The 25,894-nt window shown below is 44.9% G+C and overlaps 4 protein-coding genes across 4 annotated transcripts; 3 read left to right on the forward strand and 1 right to left on the reverse strand.

Moving 5' to 3' along the window:
• Positions 1–6,822, forward strand: LOC135802112 (calcium-binding protein P-like). Its single transcript, XM_065315634.1, has 3 exons — positions 1–170; positions 6,126–6,384; positions 6,457–6,822. Exons 1-3 carry the CDS (start codon positions 1–3, stop codon positions 6,820–6,822), a joined length of 795 nt encoding a protein of 264 aa, XP_065171706.1.
• Positions 6,131–19,760, forward strand: LOC135802113 (eukaryotic translation initiation factor 4 gamma 1-like). Its single transcript, XM_065315635.1, is given in 17 exon segments — positions 6,131–6,384; positions 6,457–7,010; positions 7,013–7,135; positions 7,204–7,687; positions 11,632–12,222; positions 12,412–12,548; positions 12,610–12,714; positions 12,911–13,096; positions 13,177–13,609; positions 13,796–14,256; positions 14,259–14,607; positions 14,609–14,810; positions 15,044–15,231; positions 15,464–15,678; positions 16,273–16,486; positions 16,551–16,658; positions 16,922–19,760. Coding segments are annotated over 16 exon segments (4,074 nt in total). The 5' UTR covers positions 6,131–6,384; positions 6,457–6,821; the 3' UTR covers positions 17,011–19,760.
• LOC135802094 (uncharacterized) lies at positions 19,761–22,777 on the reverse strand. The gene is made up of 6 exons (XM_065315621.1): positions 22,601–22,777; positions 22,421–22,545; positions 22,176–22,329; positions 20,814–20,935; positions 20,570–20,695; positions 19,761–20,168 (listed from the first exon to the last, which is right to left on the reverse strand). The coding sequence occupies exons 1-6, from the start codon at positions 22,725–22,727 to the stop codon at positions 20,028–20,030; spliced, it is 795 nt and encodes a 264-aa protein (XP_065171693.1). The 5' UTR covers positions 22,728–22,777; the 3' UTR covers positions 19,761–20,027.
• LOC135802092 (zinc finger CCCH domain-containing protein 10-like) lies at positions 20,691–25,888 on the forward strand. Its single transcript, XM_065315619.1, is given in 8 exon segments — positions 20,691–20,768; positions 21,543–21,840; positions 23,093–23,309; positions 23,556–23,641; positions 23,644–23,988; positions 23,991–24,308; positions 24,311–24,376; positions 24,442–25,888. Coding segments are annotated over 6 exon segments (1,716 nt in total). The 5' UTR covers positions 20,691–20,768; positions 21,543–21,840; positions 23,093–23,124; the 3' UTR covers positions 25,158–25,888.
• Positions 25,889–25,894: the final 6 nt, after the last annotated feature.

The raw sequence follows: 25,894 nt of genomic DNA on the forward strand, positions 1-25,894 counted from the left end.
ATGAGCGGCAACCAGAAGCAGGCGCCACCCGTCGGGGCCCAAACGCGCTTCCCGCAGCAACAGCAACAAACGTATCCTTTTCCTGCAGCTGACTCACGCGATTCACAACCACGGCACCAAGGAGCTCATGCGTTCCCAACACGCTGGGTGACCGAGAGCGGTAAGTCAGCGTAAACAACGCTTTTACATTCATTCACTCATTCACACATCGAATTCAAATCCTGCGAGTCAGTCGACAGTTTGCGTCGTGCTCGGCATGCTACAGTTACGCCCCTTTTTCTTCGTTTGCCCAATGCTGCGAGTTGAAATCTAACCTAACAATTCATCTTTACACGGCATTCGCTAAAGCACATACGTGCAGCAATTATACTACTGCCGGTGAGACGTGAGAGTGTTGTCGAGTCGCTGTGCTCTCCTAGATATTTTACAATTGACCTAAATTTAGCGAATCCCACGGCACAGCGGCGCGCCGCGTGCGTTTTTCTTCGAGACGTCGTCGTCGCTCGTCGTCGGGTCGTAGTGCGCCCGCGCAAGATGACATTCGAATCTGCGTCCGAACGTTACGTGCACACCGCTTATCGCACGCCGGCTGATAAAAATTCGGCATGGTGCGATACGCGAGGCGAACTCACGCACGCAACGATGCGACGATCCGCCGATGATCGGAATGCAAACACAGTTTGCCACCGTGGTGTTCTCTCGCTCGTACCCACATTATCATAGCGGTGATACGTGTAGAGACTGTTCGTACAGAGACAGAGGCGGAACCAAAATTATAAATTTAACTTTAGTGGAAAAGAAATTATTTCTGCATGAAAACATTTCACTGCTTTATTTTCATTCAGATACAACCAAATTGAAGATTTGTTTTGGAGAAATGTTTATTGTTAGCTGAAGATTAAGGAATGCTGAATGTCAAATGTCAACGTAGAGTTTTTAGTTTCGAGGCGATAATTTTCGATTGTTTGGTAGTTCCGGCACTGCTGAGCCGATTGACTAACGAACGGTGCGCTGCCACCGCTGCTCCGCACGCTCGCTCCACCGTGCGATTGTGTCATGTATAACTTTCATTGGCCAATCCAGTACACGTTCACCTGTCTTCGGCGCTGGTCGCGTGTCTCGCGCGCGCGGAGACTCTTTGCAAAAGCAATAGTTGTTTGACGAAAAAATTTAATACACGCACACACGCAGTTCTCCGGCCCCCCCCGAGTGCGGAATGTGTGGAAAGTGCGAACCAGAGCGAGCGCGCCGGCCGTGCGCATCCCATATGGTGCTGCTGGAGCGGTGGTGATTCCCTGCGACGGACTTCCGGCCACGGCCGAAGAAGAGATTGAAATCGCAGGTAATGTGCAGCATGCAGCGTGTGCGCGCAGGCAGGAAGAGCCTGCGGGGCCGCCTGGCGTCCGTGGCACGGCTAACCTCAATTCCGTGGTGGAAGCGCGCCGTGCGCAGTGAAGAAGCGGCAAGAGTCACGTGGCAGTGCCGTGCCTCTGCGGGCCGAAATTTGGAGCGGCATGCGAGAGTTTCGAAGTTCGCTCGCATAACAAGCGCTTTTGTGTGTTTTTCTGCGTTGTCATCTATGGGAAAAGCCCTTGAACATATTACATAATGCGGCCTAGACGGTGAGCGCCACGCGAGTTTAAAAACTCGGTGGAAAAGTCGCATTCCTCTGTGTTGTCAACCCATTTCAATGATTGCACAATGTTAGCCAGTCATGCCAGACATGTTTGCGCCCATTAGCGTACGTGTTCGATTGCGACTCCTCGCGGACGGATCGTCCGTCCGTGCGGCTCAATTCAAGTTTACGCAGCTCGTAATTTCGTATTCGCGTGCGAGCCGCGGCTGGGTGCCCGGCGGTTGGTTGGTTGGTTGCGATGCGCGCGGTGTGTGTGCCCTTGCGCCCACTTCCGGTTGGCGTGCACGTCTCGACGTCGACGCGGCAACGTTGCGCCGCGCCGCCAAGTGAGCGCGCATGCGTCATGCAACCTGTCGGCAGTTTTCGTCAGCGTCCGAGCATCGCGGCCGCTGCCAGTCGATACAATGGCGTTGTCGGTGCGAACAACGGTGACAAATGTTTAACCGAAGAATTGCCGTCACGCATCACTTCGATCGTTGAGTCCGAGAGTCACGGGACAAGCGTACTCTAACAATTCGTGAACCGATCGCGATAGTGAATCCGTGCGATAGTCGCAACACAGACGCGCGCGCAAAACTTCAATCCGCGAAACCCTCGAGGGAGAAGCGAAATTTTCGGTCGACAGTGGTGGTTAGAACGACGGACGCACGCACGTCAGCTTCTTTCTTTGGTGCGCGCGCCCGCGTTGATGCGGTGGTGTTAGTGAGAGAGTGCGCTCGCAGTGTGTTTTGGTCTCGTGCGTTCCGTGCAGCAGCAGCAGCAGCAGCAGCACACGCTCCGTGCGCGCTGCACAGTGATTTCTAAAACGCCCTTATCGATTTTTATCGGAGGGGCACTCGCGCCGCGTCGAGACGTGCTCTGAGAACACATTCCAGTCGCGATTTCCCGTGTGTGCAGACTCTGACACGCGAACGGACGGACGGTCATCGTCATCGGCGAATCAATACGCCACCGCGTGCGGGCTGAGCGCGAGGATCGTCATTGAGTTTTGAGTGGTTGAGTGTAGCATGTGTGCCGCGGCAAAATGCGCGAGGAGCTAACCGAGTTGTCGGGCGATCGTCGTTCGTCGTGTTCATCATCATCGCGCACTCAAAGTTGTTGCGAAGTTGCATCTCTGGCGGCGGCAGCAGCAGCCACGAAAAATGCAAGAACTAGTCGCGCGTTTCTTCAGCGGGCGGGCACAATGATGCGCGTTTGATAACAGTTGGTTTGTTTTTCGGGCCAACCGTCCGTCAGCGGTTTTCAACTCGCGAGAGCGCGTGTTTCGCCGCTTTTGTTTGCCTTGCTCGCGTTTGCACCGCATCGGTGCTGAAAACAAAACGACAAAATGGTGTCGAGATATGTGAACGCCCCGTCAAGCCGGAGATTTGTTTATTACCTCCGCCACACTATCGGATGTTACCACCGCAGCGTAAGTTCTTCTCAATTTTACTTAGATTTCAGCATTTGCAATGACATTTCAGTCATGGCCACCTGACAAATTTAGCAATGTAGAAACCGATCCGTCTGTAAATCGAATTATTTTTGTGTGCGCAAAGTGAAATATTTGGAATTCGCCATTGTTCGCATACTTTGCGCGCACACGTGTGTAATGTAAATCCAGCGCTGCATACCGAGTGCATCCTCGGTGCACGCGGTGCGCATTTAGGTAGGATTCGGCCGACTTAGGTAGATTCTTGGAATTTCGGATAAATGGGGATCTCCTTTGTGAGCATTTGTGCATTGTGCTGCACGGCTTGTTTATTGCCTGCAAAGTTGGCCTGCGCCGTCGCTCGTCCAGGGCCAAAGTTTGCTCTTGACAGCCGTGAAAAGTTTTGGCTGAATTAAAAGAAAACAAGTTTGCAGAATATACAATGCATTTAGGCGAAATTGTTTGCGAATTGCAACGAAAGGTGCAAGCGTAAGCTAGCACAGCTGTTTGGGAAGCGGTTTTCTTTGAGACATTCAATTTCACCGAGGACAATGCCGATGAAATTTGAATATTTTTGTAGGTTTTGCGAATTGCTATGTCATGTGATGACACATGGTATGCGGGCAACTTGTAGAATCGTTATTGTTGCTGTTTTGCCCGGTGTGGTCCGATCCGGCGACGAGGAGAGCCGGTCGGTGGGACGAATAATTAAGGCAATGCGGCGGCATGGCGCACCGCGTCTGGGAGTCTGGGTTATTCCCCGAATTTTACTTAGTCACTCGTGTAGTGTCAAAACCTATGCTCGGAGGACGTAAACACATCTTACTTTACTCTTTATTTCGCGATTAAACAAAATCATCACAATCATTTCTATTACCAAAAAATTGCTTCTTAAATGCGAAATTAATGCTGTTTGCAACACCTGGTTGTAATGATTTCCGGTATGCGTGAATATTTCAGTTTGAGGACGTCTCTCGTTTTCCACGTTGTCATTAACCCGTGACAACGTCGACGACGACGATACAACGCGGTGTGCGCGTTAGGTGGAAATGTTGAAATTAACGGCGCGCGAGCGTGCTCGTCAAACGTCCTTGAAAAGCGTTGCAAATATTTGCCGTAACAACCTTGCAATTGCAATCCGCGATTCGAGCGCAAAGTCGGCCGATGGTGTTTTCTGCACACCGCGCGAATCCGCAATAGAGAAACGTAGACGCGCGTAATGTAATTGCACCGTGTTCGTGGCTGTATGTGTGTGTGTCATGTTCCATAAAACCGAATGGTTGTGCACATATTTGCCGTTCTGTGGCTCGTTACTTGGCTAGCCGACTGGCTGGCAGTCGGGTGTGATTGAATGCGCGCCTAGGTCTCTGTGTGAATGTGAATAACGGGGCCTTGTAGCTGCACATACACAGATTCACATGCGCGCGCGCGCGCGTACACACCATCATCCGCTCGCTTCATTTTTCTCTTTGCGCGCTGCACGGCGGCGTTGCTGGTTGTGTAATGCCGTAATGTGTATAATGTTCAAATGTTTCGAATGTTCTTGCATGCATCTCCCACCCTCGCGCGACATTTTGATCTACTGTGTTCGGTTGCATCCGAGTAAAAATGCTGTGGCGTATGATGTAACACCCACCAGCCGAGAGAAACCGCGGTAATTGATGCCGCCGTTTGCGCTGCGCGCCCATGCCCAGTGTAAGAATGAAAAAAGTCGCATAGTGAGCAAAGTCGCGCGCGGCTCACGTTTTATCGTCCCATAGTGTTCGCGGAGAGAATGCGTTCCGCTTACGGAAGTGCGTGTGCCCACCGCTGGATTGGAAAATAGCAATTACGTCGGCACGCTGTGCGCTCCCACGAAAAATGCAAGTTGTTCGCAATGCGTAAGATTCGCTTGGGTGTTTGGGTGTCTCTCGCGTCCTCCGCTTCTTTTGTCGGTTCGACGACTCGGTCGTCATTGATCCGCCGCCTTGTGCATCTGCATCGGTTTTCTGAGGCGTGTGATGGTGGGTTGTTTTATTCTGTTGTGTGTGCCAGTTAGCGCGTTGCAACTGGGTTCTCTGGTTAAGGTTACACCGCGAAACCGGCGCGACCCATTTTCGTGACCCAGTTTGGAGCCGTGCGGCGTGGCGTGGCCGGAGTGCGCGCCGGGGCCGGCGGTGCAGCCGCTCCTGCAATCGCGCACACCGCCGTCATCGCACAAGTGCACGTTCTATTGATTTTCGCTGAGCGCCCCGCGTGCATCGAAGAGAGGAGTGTACACGTCGATTACGCGCGGTCCATGCGCCTCTCCTTTCTGGCAAATTAATTATGATGCTGATGTGTATCAATGCATCAATTGTAACAAATGACGCAGGCAGAGTGGCATAGGGAAATGTTTTGAGATTTATTGTTTTTGCCGTTTGTAAAATGTTTTTGTGCTGGTTTAAACTTTACGATTTCGGGACGTTACATGTGCTTGCGTGGCTGAGCACGCTTGAGGAAGATTCTTCGCGGAGTCGAGCCGAATTAAACGCGCTCAACTTTCATTTGATCCACTTTTTCGCGGAAATACGAGTACGAGTGCTCGCGCCGCGCTTTACATACATTTTCCCCACATCCTTGTACATAATTTAATGCGCATGTTGCTTATTATTATCGTACACACGATACAGTAATGTGAAAGTTTTCATAATTAATTAAATTTTTAATTGCCATTATGTTTGCGGTAATGCCACACAAAAACATAATTAGTCATTTCTACGAAGACTCCGCCAGCTAAAATATTTTCTGGTAGAAAGACTTTGAGGATTAGAAGTTAGCAACTCGAAAAGGAGGAAAAATAATGCTCATAACTGTAATTTCCATGAAATTAGAGATAGGTATTTGTATTGACCTCTTGTCGGCGACTGAAAAGAGCAGGATGTATTTTGGGGGTCAACTTCATCGATTGCATTTTAGTATTGATTCCTTAATTGAAATATCGTTATTTGACTATTACACGCCATGAAAGAACTTGGGGATAAAATTTTCTGTATAATTAAGACAAATGTAGACATTTTCTTGGTGCAATTTGATTCTCATCCATTGTTGTCGTTTCAGGGCTGAATTTCATGGTGGGTCTTACGTCCAACAGCAGCAACAGCCGCCTAATCAGATCACCAATCAAGGACCGCCGCTGAGAGGCATGGCGCCTACCGGTCCGCCGACGCAGGCCTCGACGCCGCCGAACGCCGATCTCAAGGTCCAGCAGCACGTGCCGCAGCAGCAGACGATGAATCTGTATCCGCAGCGCGGTCAGAACTACTTCCAGCGTCCGCCACAGTCCAATCAGCCGCAACGGCTTATTAATCAGAGACCTGTAAGTGTCATCCCACACCAGCAATATTTAATACCATGAATTGTATTATAATTTTGACGTTCTCCTTTGTAGAATCAGCCGGCTTTATATGCGAGTCATCCGTCGATACAGGTGCCTCAGTATCAGGTGCTGAATATGCCGATGCCATCTTACCCCGCCCCGTACGGAGGACATGGACCTACGACGTTTGTCCAACCATACTTGCAGAACTATCGTGCGCCGGCGATGTTCACACAGCAGTACGCTCCGCCGCCGTATTATTATAATCAGACGATGCAGCGTCAGCCGCAGGCGTCGGTGCAGCCAGTCGCGCAGGGCATGCCGCACACCCCACAACCGCCACAGGCGATGGCGACTACCGCGATGACTGCGCCTATGCAAAAGAAGCAACCGAAAAGCGCAGCAATGCTATCCCAATTGTTGATCCCGCGACTATGATGCCCATCGACAACGAGGAACTGCAAAATCCGACGTCGGGAGAGTCTTCAGCGCGTCAGACGCCCCAGCCTGCTCCGCACAACTCCGTCAAGGAGGTGCAGGCCACGTTTGCCAAGCAGGTGGCGCAGGCGATCAATAAAGACTCGGCGGCGGCTGAAGAGGAAGTCGTGCATGACCCGCACCACGGGATGGACCCGCCGTTCTCACTCAGCGGGCACAGATTCCGCCACCGCAACAGCAACCCGCCCCATTCCACCAGATTCCACAAAATGTACATAATAGAAACGATATAGCTAAATCTAGTAAATTACAGGTAAGCGGGATTATAGAATTTGTTATTTAGGACATTGATTATTTATATTCTTTATTGGTGTGCTTTAGGTGCCAACAAATGATTTTGTTCCGGCCAATAACCTATCAAATACTGCCAAAGAGACTCCCGTCGTGTCGGCAATCTCGAACTCGGCCGAGGTAACGATACCGGGTAAGCCGAAGGATCGCGAGAGTCCGGCGAAGGGGCGTAAGCAGCGCGACACTCCCGCGCCCAGTCAGAAGGAGAGTGCACCGCACAAGGATACACCCAAAGAGCCATCCCAGCCCTCCATTAAGGAGGTTTCCGCGCCTCCTTCGGATGTTAAACCGAAGGAGGACAAGCCCAAGGAGCAGTCGCCGGTGGCGCTGGCGCTGGCGCCTGCCGAGCCACCCTCCTCCGCGAAGGCTGTCTCTGCCAAGGAGCAGCCGCCAGTGCAGCAGCAGCAGCAGCATCAGCCAGCTGTGCGCGATGACAAAAGCATCAGCAGCCGCAGCAGACTAAAAAGAATGCAGCGTCGCGCCTGTCGAGATTGCCGGCGCACAGCAGCCGGCTGTTAATCAGGATAATAGCGGTGAGTTTATTGCATTCACTTTAATGCTGCTGCTATTTCACTTGCTTGCTTTGCTTACGACTACATGACCACATGACACCCGACATATGACACGTGCACGCAGTGTAACCCGCAGAATGTCTGACGGCTGTTAGAGTCGCACTCGCCTGGTCCTTGGTTTGTGCAGCAATGGTCTCTTGTGTGACTTTAGTAGTCAAATAAACTTCTGTACAACAAAACTAGTACTTCTCATACACTTTAAATCTCATACACACAATACACACATTACATTTCACATCACGCATGCTTCATCCTTCCTCGCGAAGTTTGCTCTCATAGTTTTGGTTAGTGTAGTTAGTAGTAGTTGTACATGCATGCTGTATTTTGCCGGAAGTCACTATTACCAACTGTCATTTTAAAAGTACCAATAGAAATGGCGTGGAAGTAGTAATGTCATTCTGTCAATACTCTCGACGTGTTCGAACATGAGGCAAGTGCTACTCGCGCGACACGACGCACAACACACTCTTTTGCAATGCAAATTGTCTCCCTGCCACGCCGGTCTGTTGTTGCTAGGTCGAGGTTTTCATAATACGCCGCTCGGCTCGCTGAACAACTATCTCTCGCCAATCGTGACGTCATGAACTACTTGGACCGGTAGACTATGATTTAAATTTGCCGCTTGGTCCGATTTTTTGGTCCCGAGCACGTTTGGATATGTTGTAGTTTGTATGTTGGCCGTACTCTTACGTGGTGGCGCTGTTGTCGATCGGCGCGCCGGAACTGAACGACCCGCGCTCGTCCAACATGGCTGTCGACGGGGCACAGTCCTACTCGCGGCGACCACATGGGTCGCACGCAACGTGGTCGTCGACTCTCGCGGCACATTTTCGCGTTGCGCGCCTAGTTTTCCCCGCAGTGGCGAACAAATACTCAGCAACTAAGCGCCGACAAGTTTTAAACAACCAAATAGATTCTGGCAGTGATCATTTTTTAGTGTAACTTAGTACTTAATACAATTGGTGCGTCGGCAAGTTTTAAATACTCAAAAGAATTTCAAAATTTTACTCGCGAGAAACCGAAGAGACTGATCTCTCTTGTTGTGCCGGCATTGCCATTTGTAGTCTGGCATTATTTTTAAAGAGTTAGTGTATGATCTAGTCGACGACGCGAATCTAAATTCGTGTGCGAGTGTTACGCCAAATAGAAATAGAGACGTTTTTGAGGTTTTATTTCGGCCGTATTTGGTCGCGGTGCACTGCGCGGTGCATAAGAAGGCCCCGTGAGAGAGCGCGCGGCGTGTGTGTGTGCGCGCCCGTTGCCTCCTCCGCGCCCCGCGTGTGCGATTTACGTTTCTTCGTCACGTCTAAGAATAGCGTGTGATCCCACATCGACATCGAATACGTCCCAGAGAGTGTGTGTGTTTGCTGGTCGGACATGCCGCAATTAGATAGGGGTAATAATAATTTTAATTAGCTTATACGCAAATTCCACGACCAGAACGAATGTGCCAGTCAAGTTCTATGCAATATGTTTAGTCATTTACTTCTTAGCACGGTCTTAAACGGCAGTTGCAGCAGCCGCATGCGTAATAAGCGTGGCAGCAATGCAAGCGAACCACAGCACATCATGAGTAACCCGTTCAGAATGTGTACGGGCAGCCGCGCACAATACGCCCAATAGATTATGTAATAATTTCAGTCGCTGGCGATTTTTGTGCTCTGGCTGGTTTGTCTCGTTCATATCGATTCGCGTTCGCACATATTATTAGCAGAGCGTAATGTATGCAAGCGCAGCATTCGTGGGTCCACTTTTAGAAAGTCCCAATAAGCGCACAAGCGTGCGACCGTGTGCGTGTGTGGTTCACCTTGTTGCGAAATCGAAATCCTGCAACATGCCGATACTGGATTTATTGTACAATTTTTAGCACGTGTAGAGAACTAGTAGCCATATGTCAATTGTCAGATAATCTCATTTCAAGTGGGTTTCCCCGAAATATTAAATTTTGCAAATTCCTAATATCAAAAATGTTTTAAAAGTTCCAGCGCCAGTTGTCAAGTCATAATCAGCGCTTTTGGAATGCGATTTAGATTATATTCTAATTCTGCGAACGAACCAAATTATTCATGAGAAAAATATTGTTCGGATTGTTCGCTAGCGCAGCCTGGAAAAAACATTATTGATTGACGTTGAACGTTGGTTAGGTCAAGAAAGCGCGCTGCCGTCTGTCGTAACACAACTCGTCGCGATACTCGACGACCTTTGCATTTTAAATTTAAACTTTCATTCAACCAGTGTCGAAATGCGTCAAAATGCAAACGTGTTCAAATTCCTCTGCACCAACAACTCTCCGCGCTCGATACAATCATGTAAACTATCTAACTTTTAGTGGGACAACTCGCAAACATTCTAATTAAAATTCTGATTGAGAATGTTCAGCATGAGTTTGTTTAAAGTTGCGACGTCCTTGATATAGCATTATAATAAAACATTCCATATTCAATTCAGTATGTATCGCGTTGAACTTTTATACTTTATGTTAATATTACGTCTAATTAGCGATGAATGCATGAATGCACGGGCTCGCCGAAAATTACTTCACGGGCGAATGAGTGGAGGCACATTCGGTCTTAAGTCTTTCGAATAAAGTGCTGTGACACGTCATCGCCGGCGCGGCGTTTGGGCAGGTCTGTCGACTTTTTTTTGCGAGCCGGCGTTTCAACCTACTTAATTCGCTGGCAGATTTTTTTATTTATTTTACAAACGCCTGTCGGCGATTAGGTGCGCTGAACGCGCCGCATCAAAAATGTCGCTGGTCGACCGTAGGTATATAGCCCGGCAATCGCGTTGCTCGTCGCGGCGAACGAGCGTCTACATTCTTGCTGACTTGCCAAGAAAGCGCATCTTTTATGACTTTTGAAGGCATACTATGAGTGCAACACTAAAGAATTACCCGCAAAAGCAGTTCAAATTTAATTACACGTGTAAATTCTATATTTAGACTGAAGAATACGTAGTTAATTTACTTGTTCGGTGTGTTTTGAGGCGGATTTAAGTTTTACACACCAAAGTTTTGAGTATTCTACAAATGATAGGACTATTTTAACATCCCATCTCACTTTGGTAGTCGCGAAATACGAATGTGAACGAATTTGAAAACGAAGCGAAAGAAACAAAACAAATTCGATTTATTTTCGTTGCTTGGACTGTGTGTGATGCTTTTGTTTTCAATTCCGACCCGCGGTTCGCATGCGTGAAAAGTTCGCTTGCTACATTTGCGATTCCTAAAATGTGCACATTCAGCGCCGGTTTTTATTTCGCTTTGCTAATAAAATTTTATTTTCAAACATAATTGCCCGTTATCAATACGCCAGCAGTAGTAGTTACCTTTATTTATTCTTTAACTGTTTGCGACGGTTTCGTAAATGTAGTTATTCTGCGTCTTGTTACCATGGCGAGTTTAGTTTTTAAAAGCATGTGTTCATTCATCGTTTTGGAGTTGACTCGAACATGAGCATGTAGCAATTTGTGTCGATAGAGCGTGTGTGCTTGATGAATTCATTTTGGCGTAATTGCAAAATTCTATCCAGATTCGATAAAACGCGTGACATCGTGTGACCCGTTTTGCGTCTCGCCGTATAAGCGCTTGATAACTTCCACTCCATGCCGCATGTCCTTGCGATTTGCGTTCGCTTGCCACTCGGTTACAAATTGTTAACTTTGTCCGAGTGACGACAGTCGCTGCATAACCTTTACAGCTGTTCTACCCCCTTGATGGGAAGAACAGCGGGCGGTTGATGCGAAAGCAAATTTAGTGGCGATAACAATTGTTCAATCTTTCTCATTGAGTTTGGATCATAGTTGTCACTAGTACAGTATTTTAGTGTAATTATTGCTTTTCGATGTGTATGGTGACATTAGAACTTATACTTTTCTTGTTTTACAGGGAAATCTAAGCAAGCACAACGTGGCAAAGACCAACCCAAGCAAGCTGGCGGCCAACAGGCCGTGGGCCAGAATAACAAACCACCAGCGCCGATGCCGGTTGCCAACCAACAACCTCAACAGGCTAAGTCTAACAAGGCCAACAAGATGAAGGAACTCAACATGAAGGGTGCTAGTAAGGAAGGCACTGACATGGATGCGTTCAGCATTAATGCCGAAACCACGCATAATGCAAACGATGCACCGGCGCAACCGGCTCAGACAGAGCCGCAGCAGCAGCAGCAACAACCACCACAACCTGAAGTGGTGACGCCCGTTATCAACGAGACGCCAGTGGTGCCGGCGAAGAAGATTGAAACCAGCGAGGCGCTGCCGATTGTGAAGCCAGAGTCGAAGCCGTCGTTTGATGTAACTGCCATTGTACGCGAGCTACCCAAGCCGTTCACGCCGCCGCCGGTGGTGGAAAATTGTGACGAAACCGATAAGGCGGCATTATCCAACGACAAGCTCGTGCAGGCAAAGAACGAGGTTAACGCCAAGACTGCCATTAGTAACGATCAATCGGAAATTAAACCGCTGCAATATGAGGATGGTATGTTGACACGCATTTATACACATTACTTTTATGGTAGTCATTAGTTGACTTCAAATTTTGTATTTTTTAATTACGCCGAATAAATACCGAGTATTAATTGTCGGTGTCCTTGCATGTAATTTACACGCCTTTGTGGGTTTGTAGAATTTTACTGTCAATTAAGCCTAATTTGTGTTTTGTTTGTAGATCAATGGTCGCCGAATAATCCAGAGGGAAAGAAGTCGTACGGCCGCGATTTCTTGTTGGCTCTACGCACTTACCCGAAGAGTAAAACGAAACCTGATAATATTCTCAACGAAGTTGCGGCTGGTGATGATAGATCTGTAAGTTAACTAAGACAAGACCATGTAACATGTATTTACTTTATTCTGTTTCATTCTACAGAGAATGGGAGGTGACATGGGCAGGGGTTCGGCCATGGGACGTACCGATTTTGCTCCTAGCTTTGGCAATGCTAATTTCTTAGGCAAATCGCAATCCACTAGAATTGTAAGTATATCTTGCTTAAAATACTTCTGAATTTAAACAATAATTCGATGATGATATTCCAAAAAATATAAAACGATGAAAGTAGTGAACTGAAAAGTTGTGTTGATTTATTTAATCTGATTATTTAAACAAAAGTTATGATTGCGTTTGTATCACAATAACGATTGATCCAAATTATAATTGCATTTGTTTACAGCCTCCAAAACGCAATAGTCAACAAGGCAAACCTAGCGGCAACTCCAAGGGTGGCAAGTCCGGCAGCATGATTCGCGTCTCCATTTCGTTCAAAGAGGACGTCAAATTACACGAATCTGAGAACGCCTGGAAACCCGCCCGCCAGAACCCGAACGTTGTCAAGACTGATGACGACCGTAAGACTGACGTAAGTTTACATGCATTTTTTACAACTTCTGCTGTTTTAATCGATGAAGTATGAATGATTTATCTTTGTTTCTTCGCCAGGATTTATATAAGAAGGTACGTGGTGTCCTAAACAAATTGACGCCGCAAAAGTTCAGCACGCTGCTGAATCAAATCAAAACGCTGCCGATCGACACGACTGAGAGGCTGCAAGGCGTTATAGATTTAGTGTTTGAGAAGGCCGTTAACGAGCCCAACTTCTCGGTTGCGTATGCGCTCATGTGCAGAGAGCTGGCTCTCATGCAAGTGCCGGTATCCGCCGAGAGCAAGGAGTTCGTTAACTTCCGTAAACTGCTCGTCACGCGCTGTCAAATGGAGTTCGAAAAGAACTCTAGCGAAGAGAGCAATCGCAACGTGCGCCTGGTTGAAATTTCGGCGTGCCCTGATCCTGAGAAGAAGAAGGAGATGATGATGGCTCTTGAGGAGAACGACCGCAGGATACGAATGAAGTCGGTCGGAAACATCCGGTTTATAGGCAAGTATTTCTTGCTTTACTATCTCTTAGATCTTCTAAAACGTTGTTTAATATGATGGTTAATATGAAAGTAGTGGACCGACATTCGTTGAGGACAACTTTATCACTGATTATCTTGCTGCACGCAATTTGTTTATTTTCTAAAAGTTAATTGAATGGTAAAATAATATGTTGGCATCGTTGCAGGTGAACTATTCAAGCAACAAATGCTCACACAGAACATTATGGTTAGATGTCTGTACAACTTGATTGAAAACGAGGATGAAGAACGACTTGAGTGCTTGTGTAAACTGCTGTCGACCATCGGCAAAGACCTAGAGGCGAAAAGCGTTGACCTATCGAAAATCTTTGACCAGATGCGTGGCATGGTAGACCGCAAGAACGGCAAAGTAAGCAGTCGAGTACGCTTCATGCTGCAGGATGTGATTGATCTTCGATCCGGAGGCTGGGTGCCACGTCGTACCGACCTTAACCCGAAGACAATTGAACAGATTCAGAAAGAGGCAGATAACGAGCACATGAATATTGCTGCGATGAACTCAGGTCCTATGACTCCGCGAAAAGAAGATCGCAATTCCAGCAACTCTGGCAAACGTCGTGGTGGCCAGAGCGAGGATGGCTGGCTGTCGGCGCCTTCATCGCGTGGCAGTAAAACACCACATTCACGGTGCAGTCAGATAAGTTGAAGATCCAGCAGCCGAATGTGGACGAGCCGCTTGGCTCACGTAACTCATTCAGCAACTGGAGTCGCGGCTCCAATATCAAGACTGCTGCGCCGCAGTCAAATAGCAACAAGTTTGCACTTCTGGATGCCGCCAATGATAATATGGATAACCGAGGCGGTTACCGCAGCAGTCATAAGGATGCGTATAGTTCTAAGGGCAACAGCATGGAGCGTGGTTATAGTAAATTTGAGGGACGCAACTCGCGGTCTGGATCACAGCATCGTGCGCCTGAGCGTGAGAGGGTGAGCAGCGCGAACGTGAAAGCTCACAGCGAAACACGCCGACACCTACACAGCAACCGCCACAAAAGTGCCAGCACCACAGGTGTACGAAGACCTCACGCCCGAGAAGCTTGAGCGGCGGATCAAGAACATTGTAGATGAGTACATCAGCGATTGTGCCAACCTCGAAGACACCGACACCGAAGTTCGGCTATCCATTAACCCCACTCTTCACGCACAATTTGTAAGCATAATGTAAGTATCAAATATTTTATTATGTTTTTACTACGCACAGAATCACCGCCTGTTTTTGATCAATATAAATTCTGGGTGTTTCTTCTGTGCGAAATTATTGTGATGGTTTCGCTAACACCATTAGAGTTTACTCGGTGAATGGGGTTTGATAGTCAACCATTCTACACATGTTTTGCAAAGAACTCTTTCGATTTAAGCTGTAAACAAAGCTAATACATGCATTTACTTTCCAGCATTACTGGTATTTTGGAGCGATCGCAGACAGCCCGAGAAAAGGTGGGAGTGTTGTGCAGTCATCTCCTGAAGTGTCAAACCATATCTCTAGAAAGCTATTGCGCCGGTTTGAAGGAAATCTTTTCAAGCGCCGAAGACCTTATTGTAGATATTCCACAAATCTGGATGTACTATGCCCAAGTAACAAGTAAGTTATATTGTAATTAATTTTTAAACCTATTGGCATCACCTGGTCAACTGTTGCGAACTTCAGTGTCTCAACGTGATTCGGTTTTGCAATATTAACGGTGATGTTTAACTAACTTCGTTTTTAAACATAGCGGAGTTTGATTGTGCTCTTCCCGACAATTTATTACATATTTTATTATTGTCAATCTCTGTGATGGAATTAAGTATACATTAATTGTTTTCTTTTCTAGTAAATCCTATTATAACACAAGTGCTACCTCTAACAAGCCTCCACAAGTGCGCTGAATGCCTGCAGGGTCACGCGCATCGACTACTCGCGGCGATCTTTACGTTAGCTATTAAGGAGCAAGGACCTGCTCAGCTGGCAAGCATATGGAATTCGTCCGGATTAACGTTAAACGATTGGATGGATCCATCGATGGTCAATGAATTTATTACTAAGAATGTAAGTATTGGACACTGTAATTAAGTACTTTTTGTGCATAACCAGGCAGCAGTTGTGCACTTATAGTGGCGCAAACGCGTTCGGTTGATGCGAAAGTAACGAGGAAAGTTCGCTAACACCGTCTTCTCATTATAAGCGGAGTTTGATAGTACTTTTCTAACATTTATTTATTTTAAAGTTTAATATTATATAAAACTAATTTTAATATTACCTTTTGCAGGGCTTTGAGTTTCTGACCGGAGGTGGCGGTAATCCTCGGCGAGTCAAAGCAATTTATCTTATAAGGAAATTAATGATAAATTAAATCAATTCGTTAAATCGAAGGCTTCGACCGATGAAGTATACAAATGGATAACTGTAAGTCACTTATGATATTGTTTATTACAAAAGCAATTCCAGCTCCACATTCTAATTTTTGATGTAGATTGTGGCGTTTTATATTGCAAGAGTATACCGAATCAGTTTCCTATGTTGTTGCAACTTTATGTTGCATTCAATATCAATACTGATTGACAATTTTTCAATCACAACAATTAATTACTTGAGATTTACGTTTTAATTGAATTGATGCTTACAAATATAATTATTTTACAGGCGAACGTTGGTGAGAAGGAAAAAGAAAACGAATTCATCCGTGCGCTGGCCACTGCGTACATCAAGAACTCGATAGTCAACGATAAGTTACATGAACCCACTTTCCGTGGTTACTACAGCGTCTTGCATAGGTATATCGACAGTAATTCACAGTTCGAGTTGCAATGCTTGTATGCGATTCAAGCGATAGTTAACCAATTAAATCATCCTTCAGGTAATTAGGAATTAAAGACGCGTTGCAAAGCAAGTCAATACTTATTGGTATGCTATTTTTTCAGGGCTGTTACTCAAAATCTTCAATACGTTATACGAAGATAGTGTTATTTCGCATGATAGTTTCCTTTCATGGGAGAAAAGTGATGATCCTCTTGCACAAGAAAACAAAGGTGAGTTACAAAAGTCTAGTGAAATGTAATGCATGTGAAATTGTAATTTAATATCTCATTGGCATAACCAGGCAGCAGTTGCGAACTTACAGTGACGTAAAAGCGTTCGGTTGATGCGAAATTAACTAGGAGAGTTCGCTAACACCGACTTTAATCATAAGCGGAGTTTGATAGTACTCTCCTGACAGTTTGATCTGTCAATGCTGTTAGTTTTTAATTGTGTACACGAAATAGTTTCTAATGTATATTTGCCTTTGGTGTAGGTGTTGCTGTAAAACAGTTAACCAGCTTCTTCACGCAACTGAAAGAGACTGAGTCGGAGAACGAGTCCGGCTCGTCATCGGAGGACTAGCATCAGATCGTCTTCGGCCCGCTTGAATGGGCGGCCGAATGTTAACGAACACTGCGCTCGGCGCACTCCTAGTTACTGAATTGATCGTCGACACTCTACAAAACTATAAAAACGCAGCGAGCAAGCCACCAAAAGCACCACCAGGCCGCCACCCAACGGGGCGCCCAAAAGCACATTGAGCAGCAGCAGTAATGCGTGCTCGACGGCGACAACGCGAAAAACGAACACAATCGTGAAACGCGCATGACGTTCTATAGTGATGACTTTGCTCTACCCCCATACCCCACATTCTCTCTCCCTCACGAAGCAACACCACAAAAAACTTAAAAACTTCTTTAAAGACAGTGACTTTGTGCTAGTTAAAATTTATACAATTGTTTATATATACAAATATTTAACAAAAACCAAAAACAAAAATGGTAAAAATTATTTAATTATATATATTATATTATATACTTTATATAAATGAAGAATTGTGAGGCGCGAGCATAGCCGCCCCAAGCGTGGAAATGGAACCACAGGGATTCGTAGGCGGCAGCTACCGCGTCGACTTACACCGGACTGCGACACTTCCTAGATATTATGAAATTCAAACGGCATTCTAAACTATAAGGTGCGCGTCAAGTTTAAAACTGTAAAATGCCCGGGAACTACTGTTAATCTAAACGCGATCGAACACCTAAATATTAGTGCCCTGTGACTGACCTCTTCATATAGCAACTTGGAACATGGACCGCAAAAATTATAAATAATTATATAACAAATATATATATATATATGAAATATATATTTAAACTAAAGGGATAACACAAGCGAAAGACCTACATAACGAAATTGATTCAACTGTTTTACGACTATGTAGCTAGGCCTAATGAATGATGGAGCTGTGTGCCTGCGCGGGCCTCTGTAATTTTGCAGTTGTACTAAAAAAAAATCGATAAAAAAGTGTTTTTTATGAGATGTGCACTGCCTGCCGGCGCTACTATGTTTTAATATATGTTTATATTAATTAATATGATGGTAATGTTTCTTTTTAAATTCAAGATTTAATTGCGAAGCGCTGACATTTGAAAATCCATTATTTATTGGGCCGTATTAGGTTGTGCGAGATGCGGGAACTTATTGATTAAGTCGTTTTTGTTGAAACTTTGAATACGAATGTTTTGTAGATGTGTCGCGGGCGCGCGTCAGGCGCCCAGCGTGTCTCTACCGATGAATCATTGTAACTCTTCTATTATTTTGTTATTTTTATTTGTTATAGAAGCGTTTATTATGATTTAGCCTCTACCACCTACAACTACCTGTATTTGTTAAGTTATTGTAAGTTATATATTGTGGATGATTTTTGCGAGACTGCGTCGGCCGCAAGCAAGCAAGAGAATGAAAAAAACGATTGTTGAAAACAGTGTGGGGACGAATCAATGCGACACTACCACCTATCACACGATCACAGAAAGAACCCTCGTCTCAACAGGTCCTCGCGATTGTTGCCTATTTCAGCGTAAGCAATCTTTCGCGAACGCCCTCACACACTCGATTACTTTCTACATTATCTAAGTAATGTTTATATTTTTATATACAACTTTTTATGTTCATGTATGTAAGTGATTTTTCTAATGTTTAGTCCGACGAAACCATACATTTGTCCCGTGCGCGGAGCGACTGTGCTAGTCAGTTTTGTTTGTAACCTACTCATAGAATTTCAAATGCGTCGCAATTGCCTTTAATTGGTGCGGACGCAGGTCGAGGCACGCGGAAAATGCAGCGCCCTGTCGATAGCGAGATGCCGAAACGAATTCTACACGTTTGGTAGGACGCAGAATATTGTATATATGATTTTCGTTTTGTTGTCTGTTCAATTTTGTGTTAGCGATACGCGCGCGTCGAAGACGGTCACAAGATGCAACCGAAAACTTATATACAGTATTTTTCTGACTGATGATGTGTATAATTGTACATAGAAAAGCTACTAAATAATGAATATGAACTTCCAGGTTGTTGGCATTGTAAAAGACGAGGTGACAACCTACCATAAGTACCATTGCTCAGAGAAATAACTAAACATTTGCGCAAGCAGACGAGTTTTACTCCGCGCTACAAATGATTATTGTAATTACAAGTTGCGAGCGACGAGGTACTCGCGCAGAATGCGCGCCGATTGAGATATGTTATTCACTATTACTTGTACATAGTTAAACAAAATGGGAATTTGTTCTCGTCAACGTGCAGACGCTGATCTGATGTTTATTTGCGTACGGATGTTGTTGATAATTAGCCGAATATGTTGACATGCAACTGGCCGCAAACTCACTGAACGAAAATGAGAAACCGAACGCACGCACCAAACTGCGGCGCGTTTGAAGGAACAATTTAAACACAGAAATTAGCCCGAAACTAATGTTTAAACAAATCGATGCTTGAATGAAGACACGATGAATATCAAACTGTTGTAAACAGATAGGATTTTGTATGACGGAATTAAATCATAAATGAATGGATCTTGAGAGACTTTAACGAAAATACGAAATTTGTAACAAGGAAAGATGAAGGTAGTCACAAAATGATTCTGATGATCAATGATGTGACATCTTTTTTTCTTTAATTATTCTTTGATTGGTTCGGAACGGTGAAGTGACGTTTGAAATGTCGGGAGTTCGGAGACGGATTCAGATGAAAGCGAAATCGCGTAAATTAGTGAAGACGAACTGTGAACGAGAGTGGAAACGTTTTAAGTAAACTTATCAAGAAAGTTCGTTTGTGTTTTATTTCTTGCTTTTCTTATGTACATTTATGATTGCAGAAAACTCAGCGAAATATCGACTTATTCGGCAGGTACTTCCCATATAAATAAAATGACAGTAAACGTTCAAAAATTAGAATAATTGAATTCATTTGGATGAAACGTTTTAAATGCGTATTTGCAGCACAGAGAATTGTTTATTTTGGTAATTTGGGACTAGAACATGAACACATTTTTGTTGTAACACATAAAATAACTAAGAATACCACCTGCGAAATTATTGGGCGTGCGATTTAAGAAAATGATTCGACAGCGGACCTTCATCAGCATACCCGGCGATTTCTTGCGGAATCACAGCACTCTCTTCAACTCCAGTGCACGGACGGCACATACACTCCAGCGGTGCTTTTGTTGATACCTGTGAAACGAACAAATGATGCTGTTTGGTACAAAGGTATATAGCAGTAGCGTGTGAAACAAATGCAAAGTGGGCGATTTTAAAATTCGCGGCGGTTGCCTACGTCACACGTCGGTGCCCAGGCAAGGTCGACGCACACTGTTTTATCGGCGGCCATTAATGATTCGTGATAATGGCGTCTTTGTGTGTTTGTGCGGATCGGTAATTTGTGCTGTCCCTCGCACGTCTTTAATTAACGTCGAGCCGTTAATCACCGCTCGCGTACGCATTGGGCTTCGCGTTCCGAGGCGCGTTGTGTAAGCAGAGTTGTTCGCAGCGCATAACCTCACCGACAACACGGACATCAAATTTCATTAAGGTAGGTACGTAGCAAGCGACCTGTTTGTGTTGTGCGCGCTCACCTTTCTGAATTTCTTCTCTCCAGGCTTGGCTTTCGGGCAGAAAAGAGAAACGGAGGCCTCCCGTTCGCCCGATTCCTGGCAGCACATGCACGAACGCTCCATTTGCCAGATTTTGCTGCCACTCACCTGGAAAACAAAACAATCTAAGCTGGCTGGGTAAACAGTGTGCAAAACACAAGGGGTTCAGCAAGCAGTTAAGGTGAGTCTTGAACATTAAGATAAATTATAGTGTTAATATAGTTACTTGTAAATATGATGCACAACGGCCGATGCACGCAAAACTCGGTATTGGTTTTGGTACACATCCTGGGTATTGCAAGACATGGATGACTGGTGTAACCTGACACTCATCTGTTGAGGTGGTGCCTTTTGCCATCCGGGGATCCAGGCACATGCTTGATACCATTATCAATACAATTGTGTATTTGATTTTACTTCCTTTAATTTAACAATGCAATTTTAGTAATCAAATTTTCAGTTTATAACGACTTAACATTACCTAAACTTTTGCAAGTTTAAAGCCACACATGATGCATGTGGGTATCACTGCTAGTGTTACCACTTTTGGGTATAATTCTAGACTCCACTGGCCAGATCATGTTGCAGAGCTTATAAAGCTTCCATCCATAGCTACCAAGCTATCATTCACAAGCAGTGTTGTTTTGGTATTAACATGATTTTCTAAAGAAAACCTTTGCTTGCCTAGTGAGAGGAAAAATTAAACGACGACGATACGAAAGCGCCAGGAGAACGCATCGATTGAACTTGAACATGCACATAACATGTAAACAGTCCGTGCGCTCCCGGCGCCCTTTTAAGCACTTAGATGCGGCCTGTTAGCGCGGCGGGCGGCCAGCTTCTTCACGTTCTTTTGCTATTTAAACACTTAGTGTTTTCCAATGTCAGCCGGGAAACACGAAAATCCATTATTTATGCTCTCGTGTAAACAAGTTGCGTGTTTTTGTGCGTGCAGGTCCGCATGGGTGATTATGGTGGGTGCGTCGCTGCCGCCGCAGAAGGACGTCAACGAGCTTGACCTGGGCCAGCTGCAACTCTACAAGCAGGAGCTTATTGCTGCCGACGAAAAGTTGCGTCTATTGCTGGGCAACAATATATCCACAAGCGGAGATTACAATCAAGAGGAGATTCACGCATTGCATCGTTACAATGAAATGAAAGACTTTGCACAGGCAGTCATTGGTTATTTGGCGAACGTCGAGGGTGCCACCAGTCTCGAATTGCACCAAAGATTTAATTTACCAATAGATTAGGTAAGGTCAAAAGTTTCATTTTTTATAAGAAGACTAAGCAGGTTATTCGTTAATTTGTGTATATTTTATTTTTTATTAATAATTAGAAGTATATTACATGTAGATTACAAAGGAAAGATGATGAATCTTAAGTTCAGGATATTTTTAATTCTAATAACAATTTCAATTTTTTATTTGACGGAATGTATTTAAACTATGGTTAAATTAATAAGACATTTATTTGGGCATTTTACAAAATAACAAAAGCATGTCACATAGAAATGGCATCAGTTATGGCTTGCTGAAGTTGCGCGCGTATTTCGCGACTCGGTGGCAAAATTAGCGGCTGAAATCGCCGCACTTGTAACACTTGCACTCGGCCGGCTCCTTCAGCTTGATATCCATTTGTTTCTGGCTATCGGCTGTCAGCCGCATTCCGTCAGGATCGTAACAATGAGTCAGCGTAATCACACGCTCGCGCAGATAACTTTCGCGGCAGCAGTAACATTCCTGCAGTGGAAATAAACAATGAAGTCAAGGTTGATATTGTGTAGGGCATCATCTCGTCATATCAAAATATGAAAATTTGATTAATATTTACTTTTAAAAATCCAGTTGGTGTAATAACCGATGGTTGTACTTGACTGTTACAAGTGCCTTCGCATTTGTTCACAGCCACTTCCCCATTGCAAGTTCGTTGAAGTCTTCCCAATTCGTCATATTCCTCTAAAAACACATTTTAGCTATCTGCATTTAATTTTAAATTAATTAAAAAATTAACCTTTGATTAAATGAATTTCCGATGGCAAAGTTTCGCAGTTTTCTTCGCCAGGTATTTCGTTCAACGCTTGCAAGTAAGCAGTGCAAACAAAGAGTATAAACGAAAAGAGGTACAGCTTCGATGCCATGGTTGCGTTGCGCAGGAAAAACTGAGGGCGGTTTCAGGCGCCTTTTATATTTATATTGCCGCCACCAGCATCAACCGATCTTGTAACACATGCGCCATACATTGTTTTTGTCCCTGAATAAAATCCAAAACAAATATGTTTAACACGTCTGTTTAAATACAAATGCATTAACTTTCAAGAGAATTTCTTGAAGTTTCAAGAATATTTAAAATTTATCATGTTTGGTTTTTGGTTAAAGTATTTTTTGTTTGTTAAGTAAAACAATTTCGGATCGCCTTTTATGTAAACACGATTTTCTTGTTATGCTAAAATTTTCTAGCATGCTGTGCGCGAAAAGTTGATTTATGTATTTACGATTTTTGCAGGTTCTTATTTATGCTAGAAAAATTCGATCACCATGTCCGACACATCGGAAGAGTCGTCGCCACAGGATGGCAGCCACGGCTGCGATAGCGTGTGCAGAGATTTCCTCCGCGGCATGTGTGAACGCCAGTTCTGCAAGTATAAGCATGAGTACGAATCGCGCTCGCTCAGCTTTTGCCACGACTTTCAGAATTCCTCGTGTCCACGGCAGGCTTGCAAGTACGTATATTTATACCTCTATCTATATTATATAGACGTTTTAATTTATTTTCAACATATAAAACGGACTATCAGCTTGAAAGTCAATTAATGTATTGTATTGACTTGGTAAATTGTATTCATGCGCAAACATAATTTAATTAGTTGAAAGAATTAGATAGCGATCACGCTTTTTCTATGAAGTTAAAAATGATTTATATTTCACAATAAGCAATTTAAATTGCTATAAAAGATAAATATTTTCAGATTTATTCATTGCACACCAGACGAAGTGGACGATTATAAACGAACGGGTGCAATGTCCATCCAGGTGTTGACAGAAGCCACCCGCAAAACCAATTGCCGGGAATTCATCCGATCTGTAATTCATTCCGTAAGGGTACCTGCCGTCGTACACACTGCAAGTATCGACACATTAGCAAAGAGGAGGAAGATGCCGAGATAATGCGACTTATTAAAAATAACAACCGAAACCATGTTGTCCCGAGCACACCCTTGGTGATGGATGCACAACCGACACAGATTTATGAAAGCGCGACGATCCTTGGTCGACCAGTGCAGTCCTTGGAGGAATTAGATGAGTATGGCCCCACAGCAGCCAAACGACGCTATATTTCCAACGGCTTGGACTCGCCTGAAGTACATGGACTGCATTGCAATCGAGGATTTAAAGGGTACTTCCCGGAAACCCACCACAAGTATTAAGCAGGCTTGATCCGAGAATGCTCATGTTGGAAGAGGAGAATAGTATATTGCACAAGGAGATTGCGCAACTGAAGAAACAGGTTTCAGACTTGACCGCTACGAATGAATTCCTGCTCGATCAAAACGCGACTCTTAGAGTCTCAGGTAAACGCAACGGGTCGGTATCGATGCCGCCCGTCACCCTTACGAATACTTTGTCACAGAATAGCCAAGGGCAGGTTTTGCGCACGGTTGCCGCAAGCGTTGCTACCGTGCCTGTTTCCTTGGCCACAGTGACTACGTGCAATCCTGTTTCTGTGGGTTGCCCCAAGTCAGTATTGCACCCGCGGCCCAAATTTTGGCCCCTAGTCAACAAATTTTAGGTAACGCGCATAATTTTAAGTCATACTTGTAATTAAATTAATTATAAATGCTTTTATATGTGCAGTTACAACTAATCAGTCAACACAACTCGCTCTTGCGAACAGTTCTCAAGCGCAGTTGGCGATTGCCCAGCAAAACCTCGCCAACAATCTTGCGGCGCAGCAGGCACAACCCCAACTAACGTCCCAAGCGCAGCAGCTTGCCTTAGCGACCACTACGCAGCAGCTCACCTCTCAGGCGCAACAACTTGCCAATCAACAGTTGGCACTCGCCTCCATGCCACAACAAACCCCTCAGGCCACCATCGGCAGCAGTCAGCAGATTGCCCAAGCGCAGCAAGCCGCGCAGCAGCTCGGTCAACAACTCTCAAATCAAGCTCAGCAGCTTAACCAGCAGTTGACTTCGCAAGCTCAGCAACTGGCCCTCGCCGCGAATAATACCCAACAACAACTCACATCTCAGGCGCAGCAACTCGCCTTGGCAAGCACTGCGCTCAACACCACCCAGCAGCTTACATCTCAGGCTCAGCAACTAGCGCTGGCCAATACACCACAACAGTTGGCGGTTGCGGCAAACGTCAGCCAACAGTTGGCATTGGCCAGTACCAGCCAGCAATTGCTGGCCCAACAGAATCTAACGCCGAGCCAGCAGATTGAGCTGCATGTTGGTGCTCGAGGCACGCAGATCAACGGCATTAACACTTCGCAAACGCTCGCAATGTCAAACGCCACCGCACCGATGGTGTCATTCCCGATCATGACACACACTTTGCCGCATTGAGCGCGCGCATATCCATCTGGATGTGGTGTTTATGTTAGTGAATTCACAAGTAGGACTTTCGGTGCATGAAATCTATTCGCGAATGCTAAGCAAAAAATTAACTTGTGATAATTATTTATGTATCTTAAATAGTTGCCAGTTTCGGACGCGTGACAGACTTTAGTGATTAACGCGGTTAACTTAATTATAGCGTTTGGCGATGTTTCGTCAAGAGTTTGTAAAACCCCGCCTGTTTTGCAAACGTAGATAATTTTCAGTATTTGAGATTCTATCTTAGGAGCTTTGCGTTAATGATCAACCCAGATTGCATTTCATATTTCCTTAGTACAAATTGCGGTTTGTAAACAGTGAAATGCAACTTAGTATGTGAACGCTCGGACTTTTAAAGCGAAATTGATGCGTATTTTCGAACGCTCGTCTTTGGCAACGATGCTTGCTCTATAGTTTAGTAAATAGAATACTATGTGATTTTGCGTATTGAGTAATTGAACCTATTTTTGATAATATCGGACATTTATGCGAAAAAAATTTAAACAAATTGATTCACGGGCGTTTATTGCACTAGGCAATATTATAAAATCATAGTGCAGTTGTAGATACACGTGTGTACATAGCAACTTCTCAAGTTCAACGACTGCATTTATGATTTAATTTTATAAATAACTAATAATATGGATTCATTAGCAAACAGTAAGTTTCGTTCCTTCGAATATATCGTTAATTTAATGGAACCTAGC

The sequence above is a fragment of the Atheta coriaria genome, unplaced genomic scaffold (assembly GCF_025399875.1).
Source record: "Atheta coriaria isolate IRGN ID8LTWV9N9 unplaced genomic scaffold, Caltech_Dcor_3.1 hic_scaffold_15_pilon, whole genome shotgun sequence".
NCBI lineage: Eukaryota > Metazoa > Arthropoda > Insecta > Coleoptera > Staphylinidae > Dalotia > Dalotia coriaria.